The following is a 21,979-nucleotide window of genomic DNA, read 5'->3' as shown; positions in this document are numbered from 1 at the left end:
ATTTTTTACAACTTTCAAAATATTTATTTATTTTTAGTTGACAGACCTTTATTTTATTCATTTATTTGTAGGTGGTGCTGAGAATTGAACCCAGTGTCTCACACATGCAAAGCAAGTGTTCTACCACTGAGCCACAACCCCAGGCTCTCTTCTTGTTCTTTTATGATTGTATGGAATATATTTATACCGTTTTAGTTTGGAGTTTATCTTTGTATATGGGATGAGACATACACCCAATTTTATATTTTTTCAGATGGCTATGTTTCAGTGCCAATACATTTATGGAATAGTTCCATCTTAATCTCAGTGATTTGAAATGCTCTACCCCCCCCACATTTTTTATTGGTGCATTTTAGTTGTATATAATAATAGAATTTGTTGTTACATATTCATACATGCATACAGCATAACACTGTAATTTGGACAATTTGGATCCCAAGCACTTGCTCCCTACAACCCCTCCTCTCACCCCCTGGTCTCCCTACTTTATTCTTCTGATCTCTCTTTGGAGATGTTGTCAGACACCAAATTCCTCAAATTGTTGGGTACAGTGGGGCACGCCTATAATCCCAGCAGCCCAGGAGGCTGAGGCAGGAGGACTGAAAATTCACAGCCAGTCTCAGCAAATTACCGAGTCCCTAAGCAACTCAGTGAAACCCTGTCCCTCAATAAAATATAAAAAAGGATTGGGGATGTGGCTCAGTGGTTAAGTGCCCCTGGGTTCAATTCCCAGTACACACACACAAAAGAGGAAAATAAAAACCAAAACTGTCTCTAAATTCCTCAAATTACTCCAGTGTATTTCAGAATTTTCTATTATATTTCGTTGGACTATGCATGCACTAGCAATATAGTTTCTCATTAATTAAGGCTGGTAAGTCTAGTGTTCTTGACACTTTTTTTTTTTTTTTTTTGGAGCTGGGGATTGAACCCAGTGTGCTTTACCACTGAACTGCATTTCCAGCCCCTTTGTTATGCTTTATTTTCAAAGTTTTCCTAGAATATACACTTGCCTTTTATATTTCTTGTTGATTTCCCCCATTCATACATTAGAATCATTTCATCTGGCATGGTGGCTTACACCTATGATTCCAGTGACTCAGGAGGGTTCAGTAACTTAGTGAAATCCTGTCTTAAAATAAAAAATAAAAAAAGAATTGGAAGGGGCTGGGGTTGTGGCTCAGCGGCAGAGCGCTCGCCTAGCATGAGTGGGACCCAGTTCGATTCTCAGCACCACATAAAAATAAAGGCATTGTGTTGTGTTCATTTACACCAAAAAAATAAAAAATAAATAAAATAAATATTTGAAAAAAAAAAGAGTTGGGAATGTAGCTTAGTGATAGCCTTTGAGTTCAATCCTTAGTTTAAAAAAATCACTTATCTAGTTAAAAAGTTATCAGTATTTTATGCAATTCATAAACGAATTTTCTGCACATAGATCTTTTTCCAATTATATTCACTTACTCAAGAATGTGATGTTTTCCTCTATGTGTGATGTTTTCCTCTATGTATGTAAGTGTTCTTTTGTGTTCACTTTTTAAATTCATATAGGACTTACATAAATATTATTAAAAAGTTTATTGATAAGAATGATAATTTTATTTTTTGTACCATGGATTTTACCCAGGGGTGCTAAGCCACTGAGCCACATCCCAAGTCTTTTATATTTTTTTATTTTGAGACAGCATCTCACAAAATTGCTTAGGGCCACACTGTTACTGAAGCTAGCCTTAAACTTGGAATCCTCCTGCCTCAGCCTCCTGAGTTATTAAAAGTACAAGAACAAAAAGGAATGATTAAATTCTGTTATAGAACTTATTCATGTATTGTTAAGCTGGCAAACAGTGGGAATCAAATCACCATGCTGTTTATATTTCAATGGATATATTTAAAAGTGTATTGTCTTAATTTTGTTTATAATGATCAATATTTGCATACTCTAGAAGTTGTATCAAACTACAGGTTGAACATTCCTAATTTGAAAATTTGAAATCCAAAGTACTCCAAAATTCAGAACTTTTTGAACATGACACTAGAAATGGCATATTCCATAATATTTTGTTTCATGTACAAAACTACTTATAAATTGTATACAAAATATGTATAAGGCACTTAGGAAACATAAAGAAATTTGTGCTTAAAGGAAAAGATAAATGAATTTATGCTTAAACTTGGGCCCCATTCCCAAGATATCTCATTATGTATATGCAAATATTCCAAAAAAACATATATATCCAAATCCTAAAACATTTCTGGTCCCAAGCAGTTTAGATTAGCGAGATTCAACCTGTATTTTAATCCCCACTGAAATTCAATAGATGTCAGCTCAAGAACCTTTAGTTGGAAATGCAGCTGATGCTGCTCAAGAGTAGAACTGCCCTCTGCTTGGACAGTGTTGGGTAGCCTGATAGGGCTCTTTCTGCTAAGTAGAGGCCCATGAGGTGGTTCTGCTCTGCCTGGCACAATGGGACTAACCCCTCCATCCTCTACTCAGCACCCTATCATTTGTGACCAAGGTAAGCTCTTGATCTCTGGCTCTCAGTTCAGGCAGGGAACTTGTTTGTGGGTATTATTCATGTTAGAGAAGGGAAAGTAACTCTGAGGAAGATGAAAGCCAGGATTTCCCAGTTGATCAAACACAATGAAGCCAGAGCTTGGGGGTTTTGAATGACGCGTTCCTCTCTTAGGAGTTGTGTGTTTTGTTACTTTATTTGTGCAGTGCTGGGCCTCAAGCATGCTAAGCAAGTGCTCCACTACTGAGCTCCACCCCAGGTACGTTCTTAAAGTCAGTCAATCTCGGTGCAGATTCCTCATCCTGACCTAAAGGGAAGCAGGGCTTTCAAAGCAGTGCTTGGCAGAGTGCGTACCACACCCACGGGGCCCACGCCACGTGAGGAGGGCCCACCAGCAGAGGAAACGGAGGACGCCCGCCCCGATTGCCGGGATAGCGTCGTTAGCGAGGAGACCTGGGCAGCGGACGGCCGAAGAAGGTGGTGATCCAGGACTGTCACTCTCTCGCCGCAGGGGCTGTTTCATTTAGGCGAACCCAAGCACACTTCCTTCACAAGAAGTTAACAAATACTATAACTATGTCCCGGCACGTTCTTTTCTCTGTTCTGTATTAACCTGTGCAACTCGACCGCCGCCTACAAAGGGAAGCCCTCAGAGCCAGCTAGGGTCTCCGGATTCCGCGCGTTCAGGCGTGTCAGCCCATCCGGGCGCCTCGCGCACGCAGGCAGGAGCGCGCACGCCGTCGCGTCACGCGCCACGCGCGTCCCCTCTCCGGCGCGCTCCGGGCGGAAGTGAGGTTTGTGGCTCCGGTGCTGCGCAGCGTCGGAGTGGAGCGCGGGCTGCGGAGAGGCGGGTCGGGCGGAGCAGAGCAAACGCGAGTGCGGCCCCCGAGCGGCGGTGGAGACGCGGGCCGAGCGGCTCAGTCCGCATCGGAACAGGCCTCCGTGGCGCTAACCCTCGCTTTGACCCACGGCCCATCCCGCCCAGGCGGGCGAGCGCTGGTTACCCAGGCCCAGGCCGCCTCGCGCGGCTCGGTGAGTGGGGCTGCTTGGCGGGGGCGGCACGCACGCCCTCCCCAGCCCCGGCCGGCGGGCGGGCCGGGGCGGTGGCGCGGACGGAAGTGCAGTGCTTTGTGCGACCAGCTCGGGGCGGCGCCAAGGTCGGGCCGGTGGCTGGGGGTCGCTGGGCGCCAGACTGGGCCCTGCTGCGCTTTGTCCGCTGGCCGGGCTGGGGCCCGGGCGCGGGCAGGTGCGGTCTGTGTGGCTGGGGGCTGCGGCCCAGGTGGCCAGCCAGCGGGGTATTCATGGCGCAGGGATGTCCTCTCGGCCTTTTAAAGGTCGCAGTCACCAGAGCAAGAGAGTATGGAAAACAGGGGAACATTGGGGTGGCGTTTCTGTAAGTCAGGTTTGGTATTCTTGGGTTTAATCATTTCGAATTATTCACTTTATCTACAAAGTAAGATTCATTTGCTTTGTGGAAATTGAGCGTCCTCCCCTTGCTTGAAAAGGCACGATTTAAATTAAGCTTTTAAGATTTTCTTCAGAAAGGACATTTTGTGGCACAGTGTGGGTAAACTTTGAAAAAACAAAGTGCACCTTTCCAGTGTCTACAAACAGGGTGTTTCTCCTTTGTAGTGTGTGCGAACGTGCATCCAGTGGATTGTATGAGTTAATGTTTAATCATTAAAGTCACTCTTAAACATGTTTTGGAGTGTTTTGGCATGCACAGAAGCTTTAAAGAAGATTTATGTAGTTCATTTTCCTTAAAATTTCCAGTCATCCTTGTATAATTTCAGATTACTTTCTCAAATATTATGAAAGGTTTTAGGTTTTTAAATTTGGCTTTGGCAATTATAAGGCATTTAAACTTTTGTAGGTGAAGAAGTTAGTGGGTTGTTTTTGCTTGTCAGTCAAGACTTCAGCAGTCTAAGGTTACATTTTGTAATGTTAACTACTGTGGTGGAAATTATGAAAATTTTACCTTTCCTGGTCCTTATAAAGTGCACTGACTTTGGTAGAGTGCGTTCTCATGCAGTATTTTCAGGTTACCAGTATTTTCAGCTTGGCATGCAAGCTTTCAAATAAGTTAAAATTAGTTGTGATTTTGACTAAAGGAAAGTTTAGGTCTGGTGGGAGGCGCTGCAGGCTTCTAGTTGGAGACTGCTGACTTATAAGGTTCTCCTGGGTGTTCACTTTGCAGCAGTCACTGAAAATGCCCAAGCAGATAGTGTCCTTTTTCTGCCTCCTGCCTTTCAGAATAGTAAAAGGATTTAGGCTGTGCCCTAAGGCAAGTGCCTGAAACTCCAAAGGAAGGAGGGAGCAGCATGTGCTGTTACTGCCCAAACCTTCTTATTAGAACCTAATATGTTAAGATTTACTGTAAACTAGTTTTTAACCCATATTCATTTTAAGATTAAACAGAATTGTAACTTGAAAATTATTTGAATTCCAAACACTGGGAAATTAAGAAAAGCATAATGCTGTAAAAGTAGATGAGAATTTTGGGGAAAAAAATCTGAAGTGCATTTAAAATATTTTAATTTTTTACAGGCTCTGTGGTTTAAAGGGAAATTTTTGTCTTTCTAGCTTGTCTTATATAGACAGTTTCTTTTCCTGCACCAATTGGAACAGTTTTTAAACAGCAGTATACCAGCACAATAGACTAATTCTTCACTCATGTCTATGTTTCCCTGAAGTCTGTCCAAGTGTATTGTGCAGAAATTTGTGAATTTCTCCCAGTAGACTGCATATGTTGGTAGTGAAAGTAGACTGGGGAGAGTGGAGAACTTTCTTTTATTATGTGCTTTTCTGGATGATGTCAGATGTTACTGAGAAGTTCCAGTGTTGATTAAAGAGTATTGTATGTTGTATATTGGAGTCTCTGAAAGAGAGTTTAAGCCCCATAAAATCAGGGTTGTTGATAGGAAATCTAAAATATCAGGCTTTAAAAAATTTTTTAATATAATATTTAGTTGTAGATGGGCACAAAACCTTTTTTTTTTTAAAGGGGGGGAGAGAGAGAGAGAGAGAGAGATTTTTAATATTTATTTTTCAGTTCTCGGCGGACACAACAACATCTTTGTTTGTATGTGGTGCTGAGGATTGAACCCAGGCCGCACGCATGCCAGGCGAGCGCGCTACCACTTGAGCCACATCCCCAGCCCACAAAACCTTTTTTTTAAAAAATTTATTTTTATGTGGTGCTGAGGATTGAACCCAGTGCTTCACAAGTGGTAAGACAAGTGCTCTACCACTGAGCCACAACCCCAGCCCCTAAAATTTTATTATTACTATTTTGTGTAGGAGCTTTGTTTATTTATTTAGATCATGATATACTTTAAAACTAGAGATGATGCAGTGATGGCTTTTTAATTTTAAAGATTCCTGATTGTTCTGATTGGGATTTTCAGGTTGAGGAATTTTTGCTGTCATCAAATCTAAGATTTTTCTTTTCTTGTGTAGGTGTCAAACCGCCCGTAGTAATTCTGACAGTTGAATCATTTCAAGTGGAAAACTTTAAAGAAGTGGTACCCTGTGGTTCCAGCCTTGCGATTGGGTTCCTTGGTCTAAGCCAAGTCAGAACTAGGAAACTGGTGGTTTCTGGATAACTAGTGGCCTTAGATTCCAGGCAGGTTGGTGATGGTTTTTTTCCTTTTGTTTTTCATTATGCAACTGAAAAAAGTACAATATACTATAATGCCATGTATGCAACATCCTGATGTAAAGATTATTAGCATTTTACTGTATTTGCCCATTTTGGTTGAAGTGTTTTAAATTAAAGACATGTCTTTATGTACTTTAACATGTATCTCTAAAAAATTATGTATACATGCAACCTCAAATGTACTACACATAGCGTATCATCTGATACTAATTTAGGTTTTGTTCCAAATATCCTTAAATTTTTTTTTTTTTTTTTTTTACGGTTTTTAAACTCTAAATCAGAATCCATACAAAATCTGTTTGTTTCCTTTATGTCTAATATTATTTTTTTTTAAATTTTTTTTGTAGTTGTAGATGGACAGAATGCCTTTATTTTATTTTTATGTGGTGCTGAGGATCAACCCAGTGCCTCACACATGCTAGGCAAGTGCTCTGCCACTGAGCTACAGCCCCAGCCCATAATCTATTTTAATCTAATACTGCCCCCACCCCTGTGCCTTTTTTTCAGATGAATGACTTATTGAAGAAACTGGGTCATTTGTCCTCCAGAATGCCCCATCTTTTGGTTTTGCCTGATTCCTCCATACCTCCAACTCCTTGACTTTTCCCCAGAACTGGAAGTTAGAGGCATAAAAATATATTTGACTTTTGCAGCAATACATCTTTGATGATACATAGTAATTCATATTTCATCATGTAAGGATGCAGATAGTTAAGTAATTTGACTCTTAGTGATGTTAGGTTTGATCTTTAGGTTCAGGTTTCAAGTCTACTAATCAGTAAACAGATTATGTTTCAGTAACTCTGAATTCAAGTTAATATTACTATGATAAATCCCATATGTTCTGTTGAATAATTCTTCAGTTATTCTTGCACATTCAAAAAATACTTAAGAACTTCACTTTGTGAGATGGAGAGAGGCCATGTGGATCAAGGAATTTCCTCAGTTCTTTGGGATTATAGTATTGGGGGAATGAACAAATAACTTGAGCTTTTTGGTGTTTGTTCAGAGAGATGTGTCTGTTATAAGTTATTTTTTGCCTCTGTCAAATTGTTACAAAACTGCAACACTTTCATTAATCCTGTAATATTTTATCTACATGTAACTTTTAATTCATTAAAATGTTTTAATAACTTTAGAAAATATATATTATCAGCTTCTGAGGAAGTAGAAATTCTTTCAGGAAATGTAATCTCAGTTCAGACGTGGTTCTGTGAAATTTTTAGTGGCACGTGGGTTAAACTGTATCATTAGAGGTCTAGACTGTAAGGCTATGGAAGGGGAGCCTCCTGGTTTCCAGTGTATTTGAGGTTTTTTTTTTTGCAATTTTTGGCTATCACAGCACAGTAATAATTTGTGTAGTTTTTGATGTATAGTTTTCATTTTGTATACCTAGGAATGTAGTTTTCATTTTGTATACATAGGAATGGTATATACCCAGGGAATGGGAACTCTTGTTTAGTTGTGCTGTTTATGAGCTTCATTGCCTGTCATACGATAGCTGCTTGCTCAGCCCACATTTAAGGGTCTCCACCTGCTTGTAATCTAACCTGTTTCTCCATAGTCACTTATTGCTGATTCCTACTTGTAACCTAAGCTCCAGATATACCCAGTCTTCTAATATTTGCAATGTGGGTCTTGAATTTTCTCATTCCTGTGGCTAGTTGTGAAATTTGGAAATGCTGCCTCTTGAATCATGTTTCCTGATTATTCGTCCCTCCCCTATTGAATTTTTGCTCTCTCCATTCAGCTCTTAGAACAATTTATTCACTTGTGACTCTTAATACTCTGCCCTGTATCACAATTATTCATGATTTTTGTTTTAATTCTTATAGGCCTGTGCTGTTCAGAATAATAGCTGTAACTTACATCTGATTATTTAAGCTGAAAATTCAGTTACCATATTTGGACAGCACAGACATAGTTTCCAACTTTGCAGAAAATTCTGTTGGACAGCGCTTTTTCTAGATTGTAAATTCAGAAGGGAGGTACTGTGACTTCCTCCTTTCTCCATGGCTTTTGCATAGTGTTTTGCTAATCTCATGTTCAGTTAAGAAAATAAAATTAGGTTTTGGCACAGAATGCAGAAAACTAGAGTTTGGGAAATATTTATTTCTTGAGAAATGATAGTTAAACCTGAGAAGTTAATGAAGTATTTGAGGACCTTCATGATTCCTATGTTGTAGATCTCCAAGAGTAGGTTAAAAGTGTAGAGGAATTGGATTTGGCAATTGCCAGTTTGGGGGATAAAACACAATTGATCCTTCTGCTTACCTGCTTCCTTTCTTGTTTTTTCTTTATTTTGTAGGTCTGTGCTGTCCAATGTGGTAGTCCTGGACATATGTGACTAAGTTGAAGTTAAATAAAGATGAAACATGAGATCTTGCACCAGCCACATTTTTTCAGGTGTTCATAGTCACTCTAGGCAAGTGGCTGCCATAATGAACATCAGGAAGGGGAGAACATTCTGATTAAGATATCATTTAACTGTAGTTTTGGATGTAGCAAATCTAGCTTTGGTTTAAAAGTCTTAAAAAAAAAAATAATTGTTCTGTTGATAAATGCCCTTATCTCTGATGCTGTCAATTTATTCTTACTGAATTTGTTACAGAGGCTAAGGTTGTGAGCTAGTTTATTCTGTATACTGAACTGCTTAGCTGTGACTTATGAGTTAGGTGAGCTGAAAATTTGAAGTGCTTCATTTTTGTGTTTTGTCTTTATTTTTATTTATTTATTTATTTATTTATTTATTTTTTTTTTGTGGTGCTGGGGATTGAACCCAGGGTCTTGTGCATGCTAGGCAAGCACTCTGCCAACTGAGCTATATCCCCAGCCCTGTGTTTTGTCTTTAATGGAATTAAAAAACTAGAGTTTTAAAGTGTGTGTGTGTTTTTAAGAAAGTGAGTAGGTATTTGAACCTATTTTGTATTAGACATTGTTATTGGTGAATTAGAGACATCAAAGAAAATAGCACCAAGTGTATGTTCTCTGCTTTTGTGGGCCTGTATTCTAATTGGGCATGTGGAGAAGGCATACACTGAAAAAGTAAACTAATGTACATGTAATGTGTGGGTTGTCCTATCCCCCCACCCCTGCCCCGAATTAAAAAACAGAACTTTTAGCCAGGAGTCATGGGCTCACCTGTAGACTCACCTACTTGAGAGTCTGAGATAGGAGAATCAGTTGAGCCCAAGAGTTTGCTTGAACAACATAGACCCCCATCTCAAAAACAAACATCAAAAAAAAAAAAAAAAAAAAAAAAAAGGAAAAAGAAGTGTGGGGAACTTTTTCAGAGCAGTTTCAGATTCACAGCAATATTCAGCAAAAAAATTCAGAGTGCCATAGATACTTCTTTCCTCACACAGTTTTTATGTAAATTAAAGATCATCTTGCTCTTTTCAGTCACATAATCCCTGGGGCCAAAAAAGAGTGACTTACTGGATGAGGACTAGGGAAAGCTCATACTTAAGTTGAGAATCTTATTTTAGTTAGGGAAGGAACAGAATCATAACTAAATGTTTGAACTTTTCAGGAAAAAAAAAAGATTAGTGAGTTTTAGAAAATTGAGTGGGTTAATGAATAGCCGGGCTGTAAGCTAATTTTTCTTTTTTTAGGAAAAAAATCAAGTTATTTTTAAAAATGCAGAAAAGTGAGGAGGAACACTAAACCCAACTCATGTAGAGATAATTACCTTAATGTTTTTGTTTTCTTCCACACTTATTTCCATGTGTTGGAGGTGCCAATGACCATAAGTTGATGTAAATTTGGGCTCAGTATTGTACCCTACTCTTTTCACTTAACATTGTATCAATCTTGTGCTTTTTTGTGGACCCAGGATCAAGCCCAGGGCCTAGTGGCTTGCCAAGCAAGCTCTCTTAACACTAAGGTATACCTCCATTTTACTTAAATGCTTTTTTAAAAGCACCTGCATATTTCATGGCTTGGATATATCTTAACTGTTCTTTATTAAAAGGACATTTAGGTTATTTGTAGAATGTTTTTTCTTATATAGCGAATACTTTTTCCTGTTAGTTTCTGATGGACTGAAGAGAGTTGTAAAGAACTGTTTATAACATCCTGGTTGGGCATTAATTAAAACATTTGGCGTTCATTTTGTGTTGTCTGCTAGTTGGGAGAAGCATGAAACACCTTTTAGATAGGCTAGAGAAAGATTCTTAGTACCTGCTCTTTTGGGGACTGATACTGGAGAAAAATCTTGAGAACAAAAATACTTGGCTAAATCACTTTTTTTTTCCTTTTAGTTCTTGAAATCATGAATCCCGTTTATAGCCCTGGATCTTCTGGGGTTCCCTATGCAAATGCCAAAGGAATTGGTTATCCAGGTAAGTGAGTAGAATTTTTCATTTTTGATTACTTGGTATATTTCCATAGCATTGAAAATATTTAGAGTGGACAAGGAAGAAGATAAATGAAAATGAAAAATTAAGAGAGAAGACTGGCTTTGATCAAAGTTTAATTTAGTAGTTTCAGCAGTTGGGACCAGGATCTTGTTTATCTAAGTTGGTCTGGTAAGCCTCACTTCCTCATCTTAGCTTAATATTAATTAGTCACAGGTCCTGTTTGTTCCTCCCCATTGTGGCTCAGCCCTCATAACAATCTTTCACTTTATCTCTACCCTGTAAGAAAGCCCAAAAGGCTTTTTATTTCCTATTTATATCATATCTGATGGAACTTTAGTTTCATCCCTGGGTCAGAGAGGACATACTTCTAACTAAGGCCTGAACAGTACCGAGTCAGCAATGGTTGTCCTGAGTGGTGACTTTGAATAAAGGATAACTATTTGCAATGTTATGATTTCTTTGTGGATTTTAATAATATGGTTGATAACCCTAAAACCTTGTTGCTACAAAATCCTTAGAAAATGAGCTGGGAACCGTGATGCATGCCTGTAATCCCAGTGGCTCTGGAGGCTGAGGCAGGAGGACTGTGAGTTCAAAGCCATTCTGAGCAATTTAGCAAGTTCCCAAGCAACTCAGTAAGACCCTGTCTCTAAATAAAATATTTTTTAAAAGTATTGGGCAGGGATAAGGTTGTGGCTCAGTGGTAGAGCGCTTGCCTAGCATGTGCGAGGTGCTGGGTTTGATCCTCAACACTATATAAAAATAAATAAAATAAAGATATTGTGTCCTACTACAAATACAAAAATATTAAAAAAAATAGTGCTGGAGATGGGCTTAGTGCCCCTGGGTTTAATCCCTGGGGTCAAAAAAGAAAAGAAAATGGAATAAAACATTTGAAAATGTATACCTGAACTTGCAGGAGGGAAAAGGATTGTCTAGGGTCAAATATGGGAGTGGTGTGAAACCCATTTTATTTGACCATTAAGGTAAGGTGTCTGTCCAAGAGGTATTTGTTGTTTGTGGGTTGTAACAATCCACATGGGAATAGGCTTCAGATCTTGTGAGACAAGGAGTAGGAGTGGGCTCTCATCAATTAGTCTGATTTCTAGAGAGTTGATCTCCCAGGAAAGAGGTGGTCCCACCCAGAAGCTTGAGTCTGCATGGGCTCTGAGAAGGAGGGATGGCTTTCCTAAGATTTTGTAGCCATTTCAGGGATGTTTAGAACACTGATTTGCATTACTGTGCATTTCCTAGGGGCTCCAGAAGTTTAGAAACCAACATAAAAAATATTCTTCAACTTGCATTTCCCCTAGAGCCCCTGACAGAAGAGAATGCATAAGTGCTGTGGAGGCATTTGTCCTCAACCCAGCTTGCGTGGGCTTCCCACAGACAAAATTCTGCCTGCTTGCATGAAAAATCATAAGACACAGGGTGCTGTCAGGTGAAAGTCACCAGTCATGACTGTTTGCTGTGTCACACCGACAATTTTAGAATAATTACAAATGGAAAAGAAAGAATCAAAAACATAAGAGGGGAACAGTATGCTGGGAGAGAAAAAGTAACCAATCAGAACTTAAAAATGACAAAAAAAAAAAAAAAAAAAATTTGGACAAAATTCAGGTTAATTTGCTTGTAGAACACTGCTAAAGTGAGAACCAGAAAGCAGTATTAGGATTGGAGGACGGGGGGAATAGACTGGCTAAGAAGTTTGAGGAGAATGAAGTGCTCCAGGAAGCATAAACACCAGCTCTGTATAGTGGTATTAATGCTGAAATGTGTATATTTGTTCTTCCTCTTTGGTTGGCCATTGACAGGGATTGGTAAACTCTACATGAAGGTCCAGGTAGTAAATATTTTAGAATTGTATAGCTACTCAGCTCTGTCTCTGTAGCACAAAAGCAGCCTTTGGCAATATTCAGTGTGGTGTGTTCCAGTACAACTGTAAAAATGGGTGGTGGGCCCTGTGGGCTGTTGCTGACACTTGGTTAAGAGAATTTTTGGAGTAAGCTGCTTTTTTTTACCCCCTCTCACATTTTTTATTTTATTTTGGGGTCTAAAAATTACATTTAAAAGAAAATTTCTGTAATTTTAAAGATATTTAAAATTTTGTATCTTTTTACATAGTTTTTGCCTTCATTTCCTTATACTTATTTTCTATTTTCTTGGTTTTGAGATTTTTATGTCTCTCTTACTTCTATACAACTTTATGAGAGGGACTGGAGTTGTAGCTCAGCGGTAGAGTGCTTGCCTAAGCTACATACGAGCCCCAGGGTTCAATCCCCAGCACCACATAAAAACAAAATAAAGTAAAGGTATTATGTCCAACTACAACTAAAAAATAAATTAAACAAAAACTTTATGAGTGAGGTTTCAATGCAGGACCAATAATCACTCTAGGTCATTTAAATCAGGGAGTCAAAAATATGGGAAGATGTGCCTGCAGGATGTGACGGCCAGCATAATTTCAACCAAAAGCTGACAAGACATTTTAATATAGGAAAGTACTTTTGTGCTCTTTTTTAAAAAAAAAAAAAAAAAAAAAATATTTATTTTTTTTATTGTAGTTGGACACAATAACTTTATTCCATTCATTTATTTTTATGTGGTACTAAGGATTGAATCCAGGGCTCTGCGCATGCTAGGCTAGCGCTGTACTGCTGAGCCACAATCCCAGCCCCCTTTTGTGCTCTTTTATACTCTTACTGACAAATGGAGAGACTGGTTCTATTACTGTTATTTTTATTTACACTTAAATAGGAAACTCTTCTCAGAAATGTTTTATATTTTGTTATAATTACTGATATAATTGATTTATATCCAGAATTTTGTTTTCTTTGCTCATTTTTCTCTTGCCATCATTTGGATTAATCAAATATTTTTATTTAATTCTTCTATTAGTTTTTTTTTTTCACTATTCTCTTAATGGTTACTATAATACAACATTTTAAAAATTCTCTTTTTCTCCTTTTGTATTATTGTTGCCATGCCTTAAGACATTACTGTTTTTATTTTGTGCAGTCAACAGCTATTAACTCAGTTATTTGTAGTGCTCTTTATTGCTTTCTTTGTTGACACGTTTCTGTCTGGGTCTTTTGTTCTTTATCTGAATAACTCCCTTTAACACCCCCTCCCAATCCACAAACTTTAATTTTTTTTTTTAAGTTATAGGTGGACACAATATACTTATTTATTTTTTTAATGTGGTGCTGAGAATCGAACCCGGTGCCTCACACATGGTAGGTGAGTGCTCTACCTCTGAGCCACAACCCCAGCCCTGTAAATAATGTTTTTTTTGTTGTTGTTGTTATTGTTGTGCTGGGGATTGAACCCATGGCCTTGTGCATGCCAGGCAAGCACTTACCAACTGAGTTATATCCCCAGTCTCACAAGCTTTTAATAGATTAAAATAGAAATTTTATTCTCTCACGGATACAGAAGTTTGAAATTAAGATATGGGTAGGGCTACAGTCTTTGCCTTTTCTAGTTTCTGGCATTGCAGGTCATCCTACACTGTAGCCCTGGGGCCACATCAATCCCATTTCTGCTTCCATAGTCAAAACCTCTGCTTCTCTTTTGTGTGTATTCTTTAAAGTCACTTGTCATTGGATTTAGGGCTCACCTGAGCAGTCAAGGATGATCTCATTTCAAGATCCTGAGTCATATTTGCTAAGTCTTATTTCAAATAAGTTCATAGTCATTTTCCTGGGGATCTAATGTGATATCTTTTGGGGAGCCTTTGTTTTTGTTTATAATGGTGAATATAGATTTTTTAGGTTGGCAGTTACTCTCTCTCAGACATTAAGGATGTAATTCCATTGTCTTCAGTTTTGCATTGCCTTTGGGAATCAATTTTTGCTTCTCCCTTGCCATCCGTTGTGCTCTCTGTTTTTTTTTTTTTTTTTAATATTTATTTTTAAGTTGTAGTTGGACACAATACCTTTATTTTATTTATTTTTATGTGGTGGTGAGGATCGAACCCAGGGCCTCACATGTTCTAGGCGAGTGCTCTACCATTGAGCTGCAACCCTAGCCCCTCCCTATGGCTTTTAAAATATCTTTAAAAAAAAAAAAATCTTTCTTCTTTCTTTTCTTTTCCTTTCTTTTTTCTTTTCCTCCCTCCCTTCCTTCCTTCTTTCCTTCCTTCCTCAAACCCAGTGACTCAAACGTGCTACAGCCCTAGCCCCTAAAATATCTTTGTTTTTACCATCATGTAACTAGATATCATTTTCTTGGTTTTTGTCTTGCTTAGCATTTAGTGAACTTTTTGGTCCTTGGTTTGTTTCTTCCTAGCCGTTGCAGTATCTGTGCAAGTATTTTTCTGTTCCTTACTCTTTCCTGGGACTTCATTAACAAGTATATGAATGTACCCCTTTTCTTTTGTATTTTCCAGTTTTTTACCTCAATTAATTTAAAATATGGATAGCTTCTACTGATCTGTTTTCATTTCACTAATCCTGATTGTGCTCAAATTTGTTGTAAAATCATACATTGAATCAAGACTTTTTATCTTCTCCAATATATTACTCAGTTATTTGAAAGATCTTTGGGCTGACTGCAGACTCTGGATTCGCTGTGGGTCTATTTCTGTTGTTAGTTTGTTTTTCAGTCATTTCTCTCGGGTTGTCTGGGATTTTTCTTTGGTTGTCACACATGTTATATTAGAAATTGTGGGTGGTCCTGATGAGGTCTTCCTTTGCCAGGTAGATAACTTACTGATTGATCTTAATCAACTCAGGGAATGAGGAACTTTTGCCCATGCTGAGTTGACAAGTGTCCCAGGCCAACAAGTCATGTATTCTAATTTCTCCTTTGGTGCACAGAAAGTAGTGGACTCTTGAGTTGGAGTTAGCAACAGATACATTTTGGTGGGGGCGAGGGTGGTGGGATAACACTTGTGGAAAATCAATGGGGAGGAAGCAGAATTGGATAGGAAGAGCCTCAGACTGGAGTGCTTAATCGAGGAAGTCTCAGCCAGGCTATTGGGTTTCCTGGGGAAAGGATTGGCAGTTGCAGGAGGCTTGTGTTAGGCTGCTACTGCTGGAGGTCATCAGCCCGCGTATGTCTTCACTGTTGGAACAGCAGGTTAGTTTTGGGAAAGTGATGCAGCAAGTGTCTCACACTTTGCTTTGTTAACTTAAATTATTCTAGAAATCACTCCCATATAATTTCACAGAGATTTTTTTCTTCTTTTTTTAAAACATAATACTATTGAATAAACCCTCCATTTTGTGAGGTTTTCTTTTTTTATATTTATTTTTTATTTTATTTTTTAAATGTTTATTTTTTAGTTGTAGGTGGACATACAATCTTTATTTCATTTTTACGTGTTGTTGAGGATCAGACCCGGTGCCTCAGTGTGCTAGGTGACATGCTACCACTGAGCCACAACCACAGCCCCTTGTAGGGTTTCCTTTTGAAGGGTGTTAGGGTTGTTTGAATTGTTTGCTGTTTGAATGATGCTTCAGAGTAAATGACCTTGTGCTTATATTTGTTGTGGAAATTAAAATTCAAGGTGAATGTTAGAGGTAGAGTTGTGTATCAAAGAGTAAATATGTTTACATTTGATATTTTTGGATACAGCATCTTTCTGTTTTGCCCAGGCTGGGGTTGAACTCAGGATCCTTTAGCTTCAGCCTCCCATATATACATGTGCAGCTTTTTTTTTTTTAAAGAGAGAGAGAATTTTTTTAATATTTAATTTTTAGTTTTCGGCAGACACAACATCTTTATTTTTGTATGTGGTACTGAGGATTGAACCCAGTGCCGCGCGCATGCCAGGCGAGCACACTACCGCTTGAGCCACATCCCCAGCCCTACATGTGCAGTTTTTAAGATAATGCCAAGTTCACTTCCATAGAGCTTTTCCTGTTTTATCCTTCTGCTAGAAGATCATTTTTCCACAGCCTTGCTGACAAAATGTCGTCTAATTTTCAGGTGGTTGCTATTCCGGTGTGAGATGGTATCAGTGTAGTTGTAGTTTGCAGTTCTAACAGTCCATGTCTATTTTTTTTTTCTTGGGTTTTTGTTCTTCTAGTTTACAAGTTATAGACAGATGTGGTGGTATAGGTTTATAATCCCAGCTACTTGGAAGTCTGAGGCAGGAGGATTAGAAGTTTGAGGCCAGTCCAAGTAACATTAGTGAAAACCTGTCTCAAAGTAAGAAGGGCTGGAGATGTAGCTCAGTGGTACCTAGAGGATGTGAAGTACTATATTCAATTCTCTGAACTTCCCAAAAAGAAACAAACGTTAAGTATGTCAACCCTTTATCTAAGTAATTGGTAAATATTTTCTCCTAATTTGTCTTTTTTCCCCTGTTTTGATGGTATTACCATAAAGTGATCAAGCACATAAAAATGGCTATAGTTGAAGTTCATCATTCCATTCTCTTGCTGTGGGGAGTCTGGCCTTTCCAAAGCCTCTGCATGCCAGAAAAGAATGAGAGTAGTTGTTGAAGGAGACACTTCTTGTTGTCCACTGGGGGACATTTTTAGGAAGCTGCTAGGGCTAGAAAAATCCTAAGGGTAGAGAAACAGTTCTTCTCAACAAAATTCTGGAGAGAATAAGAGAAAGAGTTTGGTGTTACACCCACAGCCAGCAAAGTAGCATGCCAGTAGGGTCTTTTCAGACTACCCCTGTGGGGTTATATGTAACCCAAGTGGAAACGGTTGAAGTAGAAATAGTGAGGTGAGCTATGTTCAGCTCTGGTCATGATGGTGGCAGAGCAGATGGAATGTGGCTGATGGAATGGAGAGAGTGAGGGCATGGAAGGAGCAGAGGCTCCCATACCAGAGGCCAGTTGTATAATGACCCTCTGTTGGTTATTCACTAGCTATTTTAAATATGCTTTGTGATCTGTTTGATTTTAGAGCACATTAACTCATTGTTAGATGGTTGTGAAGGGAAGGGCCAAACAAACATAACAGTAAGACCCTTGAAGCAAATACCAAACAGATGATTCTCAGAGAATTTACTAGTGGATTTTATGGAGAGAGATAAAGAAAATTGGATTTTGTGGGAATTCCTGCACATGCCTACAGCATATTCTCTAGGTCAGTGGTATTTCCTTTTCTGACTGACTCCCTGGTGTATAAGCTATATACCATTAGCTCCTATGGGTGAATTGAGGCAGCTCCAGAGCTTACTTGGCTCTCCTTGCATTTGGGCCTCTGGGGAACCTCTCCAGGTCAGTCTACAGAATGCTGATGGAAATTTCTGCCCTGCTGTTTTTACAATGGCCACTTGAAGTCTGTTTCAAGTGAAATCCTCCCTTGATGTCCAGAATGAGTGAAGTTGATAAAACATTTTACCACTGCACATTATTCTCTGACTAGGGGGCAAGTGGGAAAGTGAGAATCTAGAGATAAACCCAAAATAGTTTCTACTGAGATAGAGGAGGATCAGTTTCAGGATCAAGGAAAAAAAAAAAACAAAACAAAACACATTCATGTAAGAGATGAGATCTGGCCACTTGTAGGAATTCCTGTGGGCCATTGTCTTACTTTTCTTATTGAAACTTGTTGGACTGCTTGGAAAGGTGGGATAGCAAAGCAAGGGCATCCCGGCTGAGGAGGGGTGCTACAGGGATTCTAGAAAGGGACTTTATATGTAACCTTCAGATAAAACCTACTGAGGGACTTAGGGGTGTAGCTCAGTTTAGGGCATTCGCTGAGCATGCAGGAGGCCTTGGGGTCTATCTCCAGTGCTTCAAAAGAAACCAAAAACCAAACCTATCCATAATGACTGAACCCTTTGGAAGTTCACTTAGACCACCAATTCCTGCCCCTAGTTTTCACCTCATTCCAAAGGTTTTCATCACTTTGTTTACTGTTACATCTGTTCCTTAAAGGGTCATGATGCCACCCTAAATGTCCCAGTCTAAGTGCCCTAGCAAACAAACACCTTTCTCTGAGCCTCTTCAGCACAGTTTCTTTCGAAGGCTGCTGTTTTGTTTCTTTCTTTTTTGGTACCAGGGATTGAACCCAAGGGCTCTTAATCACTGAGCCATATCTCCAGCCCTTTTTATGTTTTATTTTGACACAGGTTCTTGTTAAGTTGCTTAGGGCTTCACTAGGTTGCTGAGGCAACTTGTGATCCTCCTACATCAGCCTCCCAAGTTGCTGCCCCATGCCAAGGAGCCTAACTGTTGTTTTGTTTCATCAGGTTAGGGAAGAGAGGACTAAAGTACAGTTTTTCACAACTGTACTAGCTAGTTAGGGCTAGCAAACATGGGTCCTCTCAGTGGCACTCTTCCCCTTGTATGAAAAAGAATTTCTAATGCCCTGGCTGTCACATCTTTCTGCACTATGAACCAGGGAGTCAATCAAGGGGATCAGGGGCCTCATGGGTCCCTGGGCTCTGAGAAAGGCTGGGGAGATGACTGAGGCCTCCTCTGCTAATAGACATCTGGGTAGGGGGCAGGATTCTGACTTTCATACTAAATGTCTTGGTGTTTTCTTTGTGTTCATGTTTGGAATTATTACTGGCTATTAGTTTAGTCTTCTAAGAATTTCTCATTTAATAAAGAACAGCTTGCTTCCATAAGTTTCTTTTCTTTTTTTTAATATTTATTTTTTAGTTTTAGGTGGACACAATATCTTCATTCCATTTCTATGTGGTATCCAGGATCGAACCTAGCGCCCCGTACATATCAGGCGAGCGCTCTACCGCTTGAGCCACATCCCCAGCCCCATCTTTTCTTTTTTCTTTTTTTTTTTTTAATTATTATTTTAGTTGTTGATGGACCTTTATTTTTATTACTTATACGCAGTGCTGAGATGTAAACCCAGTTCTTCACACATGCTAGGCAGCTACTCTTAACACTGAGTTACAACCTCAGCCCCCATATGGTTCGGTTCGGTTCTTTTCTTTTCTCTCTCTCTCTCTCTCTTTCAGAATTTCTTTTTTAGTTGTAGATGGACACAGTACCTTTATTTTGTTTGTTTGTTTTTTTTATGTGAGGCTGAGGATAGAACCCAGTGCCTCACACATGCTAGGGGAGCCCTCTACCCCTGAGCTACAACCCCAGCCTCCCCATATGGTTCTTGATTGGACTTTTTCCACTTCCTGGTGCTTGCAGGGCCAGTTGGAGCCTCTTCAGTAAGAAGACTGACATGTAATGATATTGACAGCCTGGGGTCATGATTGGCCACCCTGAACTGGGAAAGTTGTTGGGGATTAGAGTATGAAAAAGTCTGAAATGAATTTAGGAGTTTTAAATAGTGCCTAAGAACAATAACACAAAATAGCTTTTAAATGAAAATATGCAATAATGTGGCTATGTCTTTGGAGTCACTGAGAATATATGTCCTTAAAACACCTTTTGTTGCTCACTGGTCGCAGCAAAAATAGACTCTTAGCTCCAAGAATCATGGTTCTTTCATACTTTATGCAGTGAAGACAGATGAAGGTAACTGGACCTACCATACTATATATACCCTTAGCACACTGATTACTCTTGGTAAGAAATTATGTGAGTAGGATCAGGACCAAAACTTTTGTAAGTGTTGGAGATTTGCTTATTATAGCTTGGGGTTTAAAAATATTTGGTTTTTGGTATTATGATTTAGCTATTCATATTTATTTTGGTCCTGGAAATTGAACCCAGAGCCTCACACATACCAAGCAGGGACTGACTCTACCACTGAGCTATAATACCTTGCCCTTTGATTTAGTTTTTCTTCAGAGTAGATTCTAACTCTCTTTATGCCAAATTTTTCCATTTGTAAAAAGTTGTAAACATTTAATCATAGATTTAGAACATATGATTATGGTTCTTACCCATTAAAATTTTGAAGAAAAACAACTTATAGACAAACTGTTGGACACTTAGTGCTATTGGTGTTTGTGAGTCATCGTGTGGAGTTTTGGAGTTGAGGGTAAGAATAACGGGTTTGTAGGAGCTCTGATTATAAGAGTCTCTTACTTCTTCTTTGATGACATCACATTGTGCTGTATATGTTTTCTTTCAGCTGGTTTCCCCATGGGCTATGCAGCCGCAGCTCCTGCCTATTCTCCTAACATGTACCCTGGAGCGAATCCTACCTTCCAAACAGGTATGTCCTGGGTGATGAAATGCATTGTACATGCAGTAGGGGAGAAAGAAAAGGGGCTGGGCTTTAAGAAGAGAGGGGACAGAGTTAGGATTTGGGATTAAGTGGTTTTATTTCTGAGTTTATAAAATTAGCCTTTTGGTGTCTGTATTATAAGTTTTAGATATTGCCAGGTCCTCTCAGCATACAAATCTTCATTATAATCACTCAGTTGTTAAAGGTAACTTCTTATGCCAGAGCCTCTCTGTTTAAGGAGTAGGAGCTTACTACTAGAAACTGAAAACCATCTTGCCATTGGTTTCTTTATGGTACTTTAGCACTTTGCTTATTTGGTTATATTTTTGTAATTCTTTTTCTGGGGGTGGGGGGTGTTGGTACTGGGTTGGAACCCAGTGGCAAGTGCTCTAGCATTGAACTACATCCCTAGCCCAGTCTTTGTTTAAAAGAAAGTCTTGTCTTCCGTGTAAAGTGCATCAGAATATTTTTGTTTTAAAAGTCACTGTAAGGGTCTGGGGATGTAGCTCAAGCGGTAGCGCGCTCGCCTGGCATGCATGTGGCCCGGGTTCAATCCTCAGCACCACATACAAACAAAGATGTTGTGTCCGCCGAAAACTAAAAAATAAATATTAAAAAAAAAATTCTCTCTCTCTCTTTAAAAAAAAAAAAAAAAAGTCACTGTGAAAAATGCAGTTGGACTGGGCACCATGGTGCATGCCTGTAATCCCAGTGTCTCAGGAGGCTGAGACAGAGATCATGAGTTCAAAGCTAACCTCAGCAATGGCGAGGCACTGAGCAACTCAGTGAGACCCTGTCTGTAAATAAAATAAAAAATAGGGTTGGGGATGTGGCTTAGTGGTTGAGTATCCCCAAGTCCAATCCTTAGTAAACCCCCCCCCCCCCCCAAAAAAAAAAAAATGCAGTTGGTTTCATCTGAGTCTTTTAAAGGTTGTTTATTGAGTGGAATTTTCCTCCTGTGATCCTGCATCCTCTGATGTTGACTCCTTTCCGGCATTAATACTCAGGACTCGGTGATTCTTTTGCAACAGTGGTGGCCTGTGTTTTGACATGAGGGCTTGGCTTGTCCTCCACGGGAAGCACCTTCCAAGATTGCTGGGGCAATTCTTTGTGGCTTAGAACACTAGCCTCACATAGTTCATTTTGATGAAAGATGGCAATGGTGTCCTTCTCCCAAATTCTTCTTATTTTATGATTCATAAAATTTTGCCTTTATATTCTATTCATATGTCCATTTCTTTTCTGTCTCCACTATGTCAACCTCTCTTCAGTCCCTAGTTCATATCAAGAGAAAAATCTTGTCTTGGTCTTCCTGCTCCCAGTTTTTCTGTCCTGGGTTTATGTTCTTGCTCACTTAAGCCAGAGTAATGTTTCCAGGTG

At 39.2% G+C, this 21,979-nt stretch overlaps 1 protein-coding gene across 7 annotated transcripts in view; it reads left to right on the top strand.

The window, feature by feature from the left end:
• Positions 1-3,312: 3,312 nt before the first annotated feature.
• Positions 3,313-21,979, top strand: part of Fam168b (family with sequence similarity 168 member B) — a 34,184-nt gene continuing 15,517 nt past the window's right edge. The window contains exons 1-5 of one of the 7 annotated variants that reach the window (XM_071619236.1): positions 3,313-3,545; positions 5,973-6,142; positions 8,483-8,580; positions 10,437-10,517; positions 20,504-20,587. In XM_071619236.1, the coding sequence (XP_071475337.1) occupies positions 8,550-8,580; positions 10,437-10,517; positions 20,504-20,587 (196 nt within the window). In that variant the 5' untranslated portion in view covers positions 3,313-3,545; positions 5,973-6,142; positions 8,483-8,549. Of the gene's footprint in view, positions 3,546-3,638; positions 3,907-5,972; positions 6,143-8,482; positions 8,600-10,436; positions 10,518-20,503; positions 20,588-21,979 lie in introns of those variants that run through there. The other 6 variants (XM_071619235.1, XM_027936777.2, XM_027936778.2 and 3 more) reach the window with 6 other exon arrangements.

Source organism: Marmota flaviventris, chromosome 11 (genome assembly GCF_047511675.1).
Source record: "Marmota flaviventris isolate mMarFla1 chromosome 11, mMarFla1.hap1, whole genome shotgun sequence".
NCBI classification, from domain to species: domain Eukaryota; kingdom Metazoa; phylum Chordata; class Mammalia; order Rodentia; family Sciuridae; genus Marmota; species Marmota flaviventris.
This window is presented reverse-complemented; position numbering and strand designations above follow the sequence as displayed.